This window comes from Capricornis sumatraensis, chromosome 20 (genome assembly GCF_032405125.1).
Source record: "Capricornis sumatraensis isolate serow.1 chromosome 20, serow.2, whole genome shotgun sequence".
Classification (NCBI taxonomy): domain Eukaryota; kingdom Metazoa; phylum Chordata; class Mammalia; order Artiodactyla; family Bovidae; genus Capricornis; species Capricornis sumatraensis.
Window position 1 is genome coordinate 45329403 of NC_091088.1, and position 12373 is coordinate 45341775.

A 12373-nucleotide genomic window follows, 5' to 3' on the forward strand; every position below is an offset into this window, starting at 1 on the left:
CAGCCATCTCATCCTCTGTCGTCCCCTTCTTCTCCTGCCCCCAATCCCTCCCAGCATCAGGGTCTTTTCCAATGAGTCAACTCTTCGCATGAAGTGGCCAGAGTATTGGAGTTTCAGCTTTAGCATCATATGCTCACAAAAAATCTTTACTGGAATGCTTTGTTGTTGTTTGGTCACTAAGTCGTGTGACTCTTTTGTGACTGCATGGACTAGCCCACCAGGGTCCTCTGTCCATGCGATTTCCCAGGTAAGAATACTGGAGTGGGTTGCTGCTTCCTTTTCCAGTGGGTCGTCCTAACCCAGGGATTGAACCCATGTCTCCTGCATTGGCACAGATTCTTTACCACTGAGCCACCAGGGAAGCCCCACTGGAATGCTTCCAACAGGTTTATTCATAATAGCCCCAAACTGGGAATAAAACTCACACATCCGTCAGTAGGAGAATAATATATTAAACTGTATTCTATCCATACAATGGCATACTACTTACTAAAAAGGAACAAACTACAGATACAGAAGACAACGTGGATGAATATAGTCAGGATTCAGGACATACTACCCCTAAATAGGGTGCCTTGGCATATTGAATATTTTAAGCTAAAGGAATGTAAGAAGTGGTAGGCACAGGAAAGACTCTGACCTTGCTCTGAAGCAGGTTATAAGAACCTCGGGTGAGAGATGCCCTCCCTATACCTAGAAGAAAGAAACATCCTTCTCTCCAAAGATGGGAGGACTCCAAGAGGAATCTGGATAGACATACCCTGTTAAATTTTCCCCAGTTTAGTACTCTTGTTGTTGTTCAGTCGTTAACTCATGTCCAACTATCTGTGACCCCATGGACCACAGCACGTCAGGCTCTTCTGTCCTCCACTATCTCTTGGAGTTTGCTCAAATTCATGTCCATTGAGTCAGTGATGCTATCTAACCATCTCATCCTCTGCCACCACCCCTTCCCCCTTTGCTTTCAATCTTTCCCAGCATCAGGGTCTTTACCAATGAGTCAGCTCCCTGCATCAGGTGGCCAAATTATCAGAGATTCAGCATCAGTCTTTCCACTGAATATTCAGGGTTGATCTCCTTTAGGATTGACTGGTTCAATCTCTTAGTAGTCCAAGGGACTCTCCAGAGTCTTCTCCATCACCATGGTTTGAAAGCATCAGTTTTTCAGTGCTCAGCCTTCTTTATGGTCCAACTCTCACATCCATACATGATTACTGGGAAAACCATTGCTTTGACTATGCAGACCTTTCCTGGCACAGTGATGTCTCCACTTTTGAATACTCTTTCTAAGCTTGTCATAGTTTTTATTCCAAGGAGCGAGCATCTTTTAATTTCATGGCCGCAGTCACTGTCCACAGTGATTTTGGAAATCACAGCCCAAGAAAATAAAATCTGTCGCTGCTTCCACTTTTTCCCATCTATTTGCCATGAAGTGATGGGAACAGATGCCATGATCTTAGTTTTTTGAATGTTGAGTTTCAAGCCAGCTTTTTCATTCTTAGCTCTGACTCATTTGTCACACTTTCCCACGACATTCTACTTCTTATCAAACCTAGTATAAAAACACTCAGGTTTAAACCTAGTGTGAGAAACAGTGTCTTTCAGATCCTCATTTCTTTGTGCAGGCTCTCTTGTCATGCAAAACATTAATAAATTCATATGCTTTTCTCTTGTTAATTTATCTTTTGTTACAGAGCCCACGCCAAGAATCCTAGACTAGTAAAAGAAAGGTTTTTTCCTCCCCGACAATACTAAAAAAAAAAAATTACAGTGAGTGGAAAGGGGCTGGAAACTAAAATTACAGACTGTAATGATGATAGAATTTATATGACATCTAGAATAGGCAAAACTAAAATATAATGTTAGAAAACAGATCAATGTTTGCTTCTTGGGGGTGAGAGATTGATTGGGAAGGGGCTTAAGGGAACTTTCTGGAATAAACCTATACCTGGAAAACTTTTCTAAAAATGGCAACCAACTGGTGAGTTAGGAAGATCTTGGAAGATCTTTTCTTTCAAACAGCTTTACATTGGTTGCCCATGAAACTCTCCAACAGTTATATTTTCAGTGTTTCGTTTCAGCTAGTCAGTGTGTAACTGTTTCATTATGGGTTTGGTTCACATCTCTCCAATGACTAATGGAATTGAGCATGTATTTATGTTTATTGACCTTTTGGATATCATCTTTTTGAAGTTTTTGTTCTGGTCTTTTGCCCATTTTCCTAATGGGATGTCTTTTCTCATTTGTTTTAGGAGATATATACTCTGGATGCAATCCTTTGTCACATATGTGTATGGTAAATATACATATATATATATATATTTCCCCTTCACTCTCAGTGCTGTCTTATGATGAATAAACATTCTTAATTTTAGTGTCATTTTATGTGTGTGTGTGTATATATATATATATATATATATAATGATTAGTGCCTTTTCTGTCCTGTTATAAACTTTTTGCCTATTTCAAGGTCATGAATATGTTCTCTTACATTTTCTGCTAAGAGTTATTGTTTGATCTTTAAAATATAGATTGACAATCCAAATGAAATCTGTTTTTGTTTATTACATGAAGAGTCCAGATAAAGTATTTTCCATATAAAATAGATATTCAAATGTCCTGGCATCCTTTTGTAGAAGATAATTTATTTATTTGTTTTTGACTGCATGGGGTCTTTGTTACTGCGTGAGGGCTTTCTCTAGTTGTGGTGAGCAGGGGCTTCTCATTGCAGTGGTTTGTCTTTTTGCAGAGCACAGGCTCTAGGTGTGTGGGCTTCGGTAGTTGTGGCACACAGTCTTAGTTGCCCTGTCACATGTGGGACCTTCCCTGACCAAGGATCAAACCCATGTCTCCCACATTGGCAGGTGGATTATTAACCACTGGACCACCAGGGAAGCCCCACTATTTTTTTTTTGAAAAGACTTTTCTCCACTGATGCATATACTGGAAGAGTTGTAAAATTTGTATGTGTATACACACACACACACACACACACACACACGTATATATATGACATAAATGGGTCAAACTCCACATATAGTTCTATATTCTCCTATTTTCATATGACGATTTTGGCATATATAACCTATTAACAGCTGCATAGTAGTGTTAGACGCTCAGTTGTGACCCATGGACTGTAGCCCACCAGGGTCCTCTGTCCATGGAATTCTCCAGGCAAGAATATTGGGAGTGGGCTGCCATTCCCTTCTCCAGGGCATCTTCCCAACCCAGAGATCGGACCCAGTCTCCTGCATTGCAGACAGATTCTTTAACACCTGAGCCACCAGGGAAGCCCATATATATGCGTTAGCATACAATATTTATTTTTCTCTTTCTGACTTACTCCACTTTGTATAATAGGCTCCAGTATTGTTATTGATGTTATTAAGAGGCTATGAGAAACATTTTTTCCCAAAGTGAGAGCCAGTTGTTTTCTAAAGCTAAATTGCTAAGCGTGGGAATTGCTGGGCTAAGGTGCAAGGTTATTTTAAAGTTTGCCTTCTGTAAAAGTGAAAGTGAAAGTCGCTCAGTCATATCCAACTCTTTGCTCCCCCATGGACTGTACAGTCTGTGGAATTCTCCAGCCCAGAATACTGGAGTGGGTAGCCATTCCCTTCTCCAGGGCATCTTCCCAACCCAGGGATTCAACCCCGGGTCTCCCGCATTGCAGGCGGATTCTTTACCGCTGAGCCACCAGGGAAGGCCTTGTGTTCTGTAAGGTAGTAACAATTTTCACTCTCCCCCAAAATATGTAAGCTTGTTTCTCCATATTCTCACCAATAGCCATTTCTGATCTTTTAAACTATTTGCTAAGTTGAGTGAAAATAAACCTTATTTATTATTTTTTAAAGTCAAATAGCTTTGTGAAGTGAAAGTCACTCAGTTGTGTACGACTCTTTGCAACCCGATGGACTATACGGTCCATGGAATTCTCCAGGCCAGAATACTGAAGTGGGTAGCCTTGGCACCCTGCAATAAACACTGTACTTTTTTTCATCACAATCTGGTGTCACTAGACTGGCTTCTTCACATCAGGTAGCCTTTCTTTTCTCCAGGGAATCTTCCCAACCCAGGGATCGAACCCAGGTCTCCTGCATTGCAGGCAAATTCTTTACCAACTGAGCTATCAGGAAGCCCAAATAGCTTTGTACTATATCCTTATCGGTTATTTTGCTTTTTGAATGGCCTGTTCAGTCTTCTTCCATTTTCCTTTGAGGTTGTCTTGTGAAAGTGAAAAGTGAAAGTGAAGTCGCTCAGTCATGTCTGACTCTTTGCGACCCCATGGACTGTAGCCTACCGGGCTCCTCTGTCCATGGGATTTTTCTAGGTAAGGGTACTGGAGTGGGATGCCATTTCCTTCTCCGGGGAGGTTGTCTTATTCATTTATAAATATATGTATGTTATGATAGTGTTTTTGTAGTTTCCCTAGTTTGGCCTTTTAACCTCCTGTTCTTCTGAGCACCAGTTTTAACAGCCAGTGCTAAGAGCTAAACGCTACCACAAAGCGAGAGCACCTCGGGCGTCCAGGGCCCAGGTGGGCGGGGCCAGCGTGTCTAGGACAGGTTGTCCTCGCCCCATTCCACGCCTCCACCTTCGGGGGCGGGGCCAAAGGACGCTCGGTCTGAGCGCGCAGTTGCCATAGCGGCCGTTGGGCGGGAGGCTGGCGCTTCCCAGCTTCAGCACCCAGCGGAGAAACGAAACCGAGAGAGCAGAGGTCTCTTACGAGCATCGCCGACGTGCGTAACGTTGACGTAAGACGCCAGCTCAGCCTTGAGGCGCACGCGCAGTGCGTGTGTTAGGGCCTTTGGGCCTCCGTCCGCCGGCGTCTCGCGGGGGAGCGGACTGGAGTTGTGCTTCCGGTCTGCGTGTTCTTAGGGCGGATTCTGCCTCCTTCTCGACCTTCCGGCGCGCCACCTCCCATCCCGGAGCCAGGGGCTCGGAAGACCTGAAGTAGCGATGCTCTTGGGAATCATCCCCAGGAGTGGAAGTGGAGAATGCCCTCCTTGAGTGAGGAGAGAGAGTGAAGCGCAGCCTCTCTAGACTCTGGGGGCTGAGGTGGGCGTGAGCGAAGGTAATCCAGGGCCACTTTCTGAACCCGAGTCTTCCTTCGACTTTCCAGTGGATTAGGCAGAGGCTTGGGCTGGGTCAGGGGCTGGGCCGCTCGAATGGAACTTGAGACTCATTTCCACCTAGAGGAAACGAGGTTTGGAGTGCCCCTGGCGCAAAGTAAGGCGCTGGATACACACGAGGCATTATTTTCGCTGTTGCTGTGAGGAGGTGGAGCTGTTGGCACCTCTTCTTAAAATTCCTTTGCAAGTGTTAACTGGAGGAGTAACAACTATTAATGAAACTTTGTGTTAGGCCGGTGAATTTTGCGGGTATTCCCTTAGTGGCTTTGGGCTGGGGTTACATGACTTCCTACTCAATTCTGCAAAACAACAATGATAAAACTGACTGACCCTCGTAGCAAAATGATGATGCCACAAAGCTCCATGGAGTGCTTCATAAGAGGGACAGAGGAACCTTTCCAGAGGATCATACTGAAAACTTTTTCCTTGTATCTCGTAAACCATATGCATTTTTGTTTTTGTTTTGTGTGAGGTGCTAGAGTGACGTTGAAGTCCTTAGCTAAGACTTGTATTCAGAACCTGATCAGAGGCACGCCTTTTGGGCTAGTCTGATATCCCTTTAGTTATCCCATGAATACTTAGAATGCTTTCTGTGTACTGAACATAGTTCTAACTTCGTAATAAGTGAGTAAAGAAAACAAAGATCCCTGCCCATTGCAGCTTAGGTTGTAGTTTTGGAAAGACATAAAAAATAGTAAACATAAATAAGTAAATTCCCTGGTGGCTCAGACGGTAAAGCGTCTGCCTGCAATCCCGGGGACCCGGGTTCATTTCCTGGGTCGGGAAGATCCCCTGGAGAAGGAAATGGCAACCCACTCCAGTACTCTTCCCTGGAAAATTTCCATGGACTGTGGAGCCTCCACAGTCCATGGGGGTCGCGAAGAGTTGGACACGACTGAGTGACTTCACGTTCAGTTTTTCACTTTCACTTTCATATGTTAGAAGGAAAAGAGTGTCATAGGAAAAAACAGCAAAGTTCTTACCTTTACCATTGTTAATGGAAGATGCAATTTTAAATTAGAATGTCAACGTAGGCTTCATAGAAAAAATGACACTTCTGTAAGTTCTTGAAGGAGATAAGGGAAGGGAAGAGTATTCCAGGTGGAGGGACTGACTGTCCAAAGACTCCCCTTGCTGTGTGTCTGGGCTTTTAAGTGAACATCAAGAGAGCCTGTGGGGCTGGAACACAATGAGAAAAAGGAGTAGTGGGAGAAAGTTAGGTTAGACATGGGGTGGGGCTGGAGAACAGACATCTTCAAGGGCCTTGTAGGCTATTGTAAAGGCTTTGGCACTTACTCACTTTGAGTGAAACGGGGAGCCATGGCAGCACAGTTTTGAGCAGAGCAGCCATACAGTCTAACTTAGGTTTTTCAGAGTTACTCTAATGGGTGTGTTTCAGAATAGAATGGCGGAGGCAAGGGTAGAAGCAGAGAGAGGAGTGAGGAGGCTGTGGCAGTAGTTCAGAAGAGAGTTGACAAGTGTTTCTAATCAGAAGGTTGGTAGCTGGAGTGAGTGAGAAGCAGTTGGATTCTGGGAATTTGGTAGTAGGAAAGTGTTTGGATGAGTTGTGTGTTATCAACCTGAACATTTTTCAACATGATATACATTTATATATAAACATATAATATATAATTTTGGTCCATGTTCCACAGGTATAGGTGGGAAGAACAGTGGAGTGTTTGAGACACTTTAGTTGCTCTCCTGTGAAAGTAATTACTTATTAGCTTAGGTAAGATTTCAGAGCTTACTTACAGCCATTAATTGATGACTAAAGTCAGACTTTTTCCAAAATAGAATATAGTTGAAATCTAAAAGTTGTAGTTTCCAGTAAGCAAAGTGTGAATTAGGATAGAATAACTTGTTGTAGTACTCGTGTATTTACTTTTAATTAAAATTTTAGTGAATGTGAAAATGCTTCCTTTTTGCCTTCTTTCAGAAGTTTGTCTAAATATTTTAACAGTTAAAAAAATAGATCTAAGGTAAGAAAAATACATTAATAGGTAATTGTGACTGTTATCCACAATTTTGGGGTAAATATACCATGGCAAACAGAAATGACTAAGATAATTGTTACTTCAGTTTGCAAGCTCGTGGGCTTTCCTGGTGCCTCAGACAGTAAAGAATTCTGCTTGCAGTGCAGGGTACCTGGGTTCGGTACCTGGGTTCAATCCCTGGGTGTGAACGATCCCCTGGAGGAGGGCATGGCAACCCACTCCAGTATTCTTGCCTGGAGAATCCCCATGGACAGAGGAGCCTGGCGGGCTACAGTCCATGGTGTCGCAAAGAGTCAGACACAACTGGACAACTAAGCATAGAATGGCACAGACAGACTTGTACGTAATTTAAACAAAATGTAACAGGATGGAAAAGTATTCGGAGTACAAAGTAAATGCTAATACAGCCTTCTTCCGTTACGGTTTATTGTGGTGCTCACTCATCTTTTATCTCCTGTTTTAATCTTCATACTGATGTGGAATGTATTGAATATGCTAAGTAAATGCAGAAGTCATGAACTGAAGCACCTGTTGCCAGCAAGTACCATGTAATACTCATTGCTGTCTCTGCTGGAATTTAGAACGTTTCCAACACTATGCTGTTAAGCCTTGCTTCCTTCTCTTGCACCCCTTTCCGTTTCCAGTGGACAGATGTTTTTGGTTTCTTAGGCAGTATTAGAGCACAGAATGTAGAGTGACTGTTTGTAATTTGTATATTCATTAAGGATATCTCTTCTATTTAAAATTATTCTATCAAAGTATATTAAGTTTTTGTGGCTATAAAAAGATAATATTTTATAATATAAACATGGAGCTATCTGACCAACCATATGAGGCAGGAATCTGAAGTTTAGAGATACACTAGGGTGAACTATAGGTTAGTTTCAGTGTTGAGCAAGAAGCTAACCTGTCAAGTTCACCACAGTTGACGAGTAGTATGGTGACGGGTGTTTGCTGGTGGGTGGCCTGTAAAGGTCATTTGGTACCACCAAAGTGCGTGACTTAGCAGGAGTCAAACCTGGACAGAGGACATATTTGGCAGTTCTCATAGGTGAGTTTAAGTGGGTGGGGACAGAGAGGTCATAGCAGGACCAGTGCTGGGTTCAGGTGCTGGAGTCTCCTGGAAGGAAGTGAGATTTGGAGGGAGCTAAAAAACAGAGCTAAAAGTCACTTGTTAATAGTTTGAGCAAAAGGATAAATCTTCCTCTAACCATGTGTTTGGGTCGCTGTGGGTGGTGGTCTCAGCCATGGGTGCAGAACTTTGGGGAGAAACCAGGTGGGTTACTTTAGTAATAGGAGCTGCCATTCACTGATGAATGTTCTTTTGTGTATGCTAACGCGTTTCATCCTCATCTTAAAAAATAATACCTCAAGTTTTTAAAGAACTGATGTAAATTATTTACCCATGGCCACTTTACTAAGCTGTAAATAACAGTACTGGAATTTGAGCCTAGGTTTATTGGACATCAGTGCTTTTATTCTTTCTTTATTCCAAATTGCCTCAATATGTAATGAATTGTACTCACATTATCTACCTATTATATGTGATTTGTCATGATTGTGATCCAGTTTGCTGTGGATTAGATTTCAGTTACTAATAAAATTTGATTCACTTAATTGTGTGTTTTCTTTTTCTAGATTTTAATTTGATTTGAAAATGATTAAGTGCAGAAAGCAACCACTGGGTTCAAGTCCTGAAACATTCAGCCCAGATGTTCCTACTGACATTATTGAACTCTTTGCCAAGAACTTTTCTTATGGCAAACCACTTAATAATGAGTGGCAGTTACCAGATCCCAGTGAGATTTTCACCTGTGACCACACGGAATTCAGTGCATTCCTTGATTTGAAGAACTCCTTAAATGAAGTGAAAAACCTACTGAGTGATAAGAAATTGGATGAGTGGCATGAGCATACGGCTTTCACTAACAAAGCTGGGAAAATAATTTCTCATGTGAGAAAATCTGTAAATGCTGAACTTTGTACTCAGGCATGGTGTAAGTTTCATGAAATTTTGTGCAGCTTTCCACTTATTCCACAGGAAGCTTTTCACAATAGAAAACTGAATTCTCTACACCTTTGTGAAGCTCCTGGAGCTTTTATAGCTAGTCTCAATCACTACTTAAAATCCCATCGATTCCCCTGTGATTGGAATTGGGTAGCTAATACTCTGAATCCTTACCATGAGGCAAATGACAATCTTACGATGATTATGGATGACCGACTTATTGCAAATACCTTGCATTGCTGGTACTTTGGTCCAGATAACACTGGTGATATCATGACCTTGAAATATCTGACTGGACTTCAGAATTTCATAAACAGTATGGGTACCATTCACTTGATCACTGCAGATGGAAGTTTTGATTGCCAAGGAAACCCAGGTGAACAAGAAGCTTTAGTCTCTTGTTTGCATTACTGTGAAGCTGTCACTGCTCTGATGACTCTTGGAAATGGTGGCTCTTTTGTTCTGAAGATGTTTACTTTGTTTGAACATTGTTCCATAAATCTTATGTACCTACTAAACTGTTCTTTTGATCAAGTTCATGTTTTCAAACCAGCTACTAGCAAGGCAGGAAACTCAGAAGTCTATGTGGTATGTCTCTACTATAAGGGAAGAGAGACAGTCTATCCTCTTTTATCTAAGATGGTGCTGAATTTTGGGTCTGAAATGACCAAGAAAGCTCTTTTTCCCCATCACATGATTCCAGAATCTTTTCTTAGAAAACATGAAGAATGTTGCATGTTCTTTCATAAATACCAACTAGAGACTATTTCTGAAAACATTCGTCTGTTTGAGTGCATGGGAAAAGGGGAACAAGCAAAGCTGAATAGCTTAAGGGACTATGCTGTTCAGTATTTCATGCAAAAGTTTCAATTGAAGCCTCTTTCCAGAAATAACTGGCTAGTGAAAAAATCTAATATTGGCTGTAGTACAAATACAAAATGGTTTGGGCATAGAAACAGATATTTTAAAACCTACAATGAAAGGAAAATGCTGGAAACCCTTTCCTGGAAAGATAAGGTGGCCAAAGGGTACTTTAACAGTTGGGCTGAAGAACATGCTACATATCATCCTGGGCAAAGTTCTCTTTTGGAAGGGACAGCTTTCAATCTTGAGTGTCACTTATGGCAGGTTTTACAGGGAAAGAAACTGCCAAAGGTAAAGTGTTCTCCTTTCTGTGATGGTGAGATTTTAAAGGCTCTTAATGAAGCAGTTGAAAAGTCATTAGGAGGAGCCTTGAATTTTGATCCTAAGTTTAGGCCAAAACAGCAGCATTGTTGTTCTTGTCATGTTTTTTCTGAAGAATTGATACTTTCTGAGTTGTTTAGCCTTACCAAGTGCCTTCAGGATCATCAGGATGAAGAACCCAGCACCCAGATAAAGTGCCTACTAGTGGGTTTCCCAGCTCTCCATAATATCAAAATGCACATACCATTGGAAGTTCGACTCTTGGAATCAGCTGCACTCATGACTTTTAGCTGTTCATTGCTTCATGATGGAGACCCCACTTACCAGCAATTATTTTTGGACTGCGTACTACATTCATTGCAGCAGCTTCATACAGGAGATGTTATGATTTTGCCTATACTTTCTTGTTTTACAAGGTTTATGGCTGGTTTGATCTTTGTACTCCACAGCTGTTTTAGATTCATCACATTTTCTTGTCCCATATCCTCTGAGCCCCTGAAGACTTGTGCAGTTCTGCTTTGTGTTGGTTATCAGGATCTTCCAAACCCAGTTTTCCAGTATCTGCAAAATGTGAATGAATTGTTGAGAGATTTGGTTAACACTGAGGCACCCCAACAGGTTTTACAGTTTGTGCCAATGGAGGTGCTCCTTAAGGGCGCACTACTTGATTTTTTGTGGGATTTGAATGCTGCCATTGCTAAAAGGTATTTGCATTTGATTATTCAAGAAGAGAGAGAAGAAATTATCGGCAGCCTTCAGTTATGAAGTTGATCTCCTTTCTGAGATTTAACTTGATGGCTTCTTACAGTTTCCATTGTTATTACATTCTTTTGCTATTAATTTAAAACCTTCTATTTTGAAGAAAGGCTAAGTTTTGCATCATTTAAAGTCTCATTTTTTTCCGGAAAACCCATTGGCTAGTCTGACCCATAGGGTATATACACACACAGGCATAGAGCTTCCTATATGGTAGAAGATACGTAATGATGGTATTCAACCTCACACAGAGAAGTGTGTATATGCTTGGACATACCCATGTGTGCGTATGCAGTTTAGTTGGTTTTATTTATCTGCTTAAGATTTGCACCTGTGTGCCTTCAGGTTAGATTTTTTTCCAACTAATTTTCTCTCAATGGCTAATACTGTTATGAATTGATAGAGGTCTTTGATGAAAAGAGATGAGCCACTTCTCAGCAACATTAATTTACTTTAATATTGACCATGTCAGTTACTAATTTGGGGAACTCATCATTCTAGATATGTGCCATTCATTGTGTTTAGGCCACTGATCCAATTTACTTGTGTGGTTCAAATGAAGCTACTGTGCTGTTTTATAAATATTTTACTAACTAAAGTCCAACTAGAAAGGCTATCAGGACAGCTTTAAACCAAAGATCATATTTAAAACAAGGAAGAATTATTGTGTCTAAAACAGTCTTATATGGGTGAAAAGTTTCATTTAGCAATAGAGTGGTGATTTTTAGCTTCCAGGAAATAATGTGTGAACAAAAAGATTTTTTTAAATTGCAAAATAATGTTTATGGTCTCATATTGGGGACACACAAATGTGATGAACGTAGTGAATACTGAGAAATTTTGATGGTATAGCATGAACATTTTTTTAATCTTCACAAATCCTTTTTTCCATAATGAAAGTAGCACTTTACCAAAAGAATAACCATGTGATGTTTATTTTTCAATTATGTTTGATTTCTTTTGCATTAAATGTATCTGTCAGTATAATCAGGCTATTATGGCCAGCTATTTTAAGTAGATCTTTGTTACTTTGAAATTTCACAAGGTGAAGAATATTTGTATTTTCACATGTACATTTTATAGAGATTTTTGTTATATAAAAAAATAAATATTCTTTGATGTATTTTGTTGATAAATATTAACCTGAAGTTTTTCATGTTCTTTGCTATTTTGAGTTCCATTATAAACTCATGAATAAAGTCTTTAGCAGAGAAATTTTGTGTTCATTCTTTTAAAGAGAATCATGGGGGAATTTAAAAATATAACTTGGAAACACTTTTTTTTTAAGGAAAGCTTTAATG

The 12373-nt window shown here is 40.7% G+C and overlaps 1 protein-coding gene across 1 annotated transcript; it reads left to right on the forward strand.

Annotated features, from left to right (window-relative positions):
- The first annotated feature begins 4941 nt into the window (after positions 1-4941).
- On the forward strand, positions 4942-12145 carry CMTR2 (cap methyltransferase 2). Its single transcript, XM_068992613.1, has 2 exons — positions 4942-5071; positions 8762-12145. The coding sequence occupies exon 2, from the start codon at positions 8781-8783 to the stop codon at positions 11079-11081; it is 2301 nt and encodes a 766-aa protein (XP_068848714.1). The 5' UTR covers positions 4942-5071; positions 8762-8780; the 3' UTR covers positions 11082-12145.
- The last annotated feature ends 228 nt before the right edge of the window (positions 12146-12373 follow it).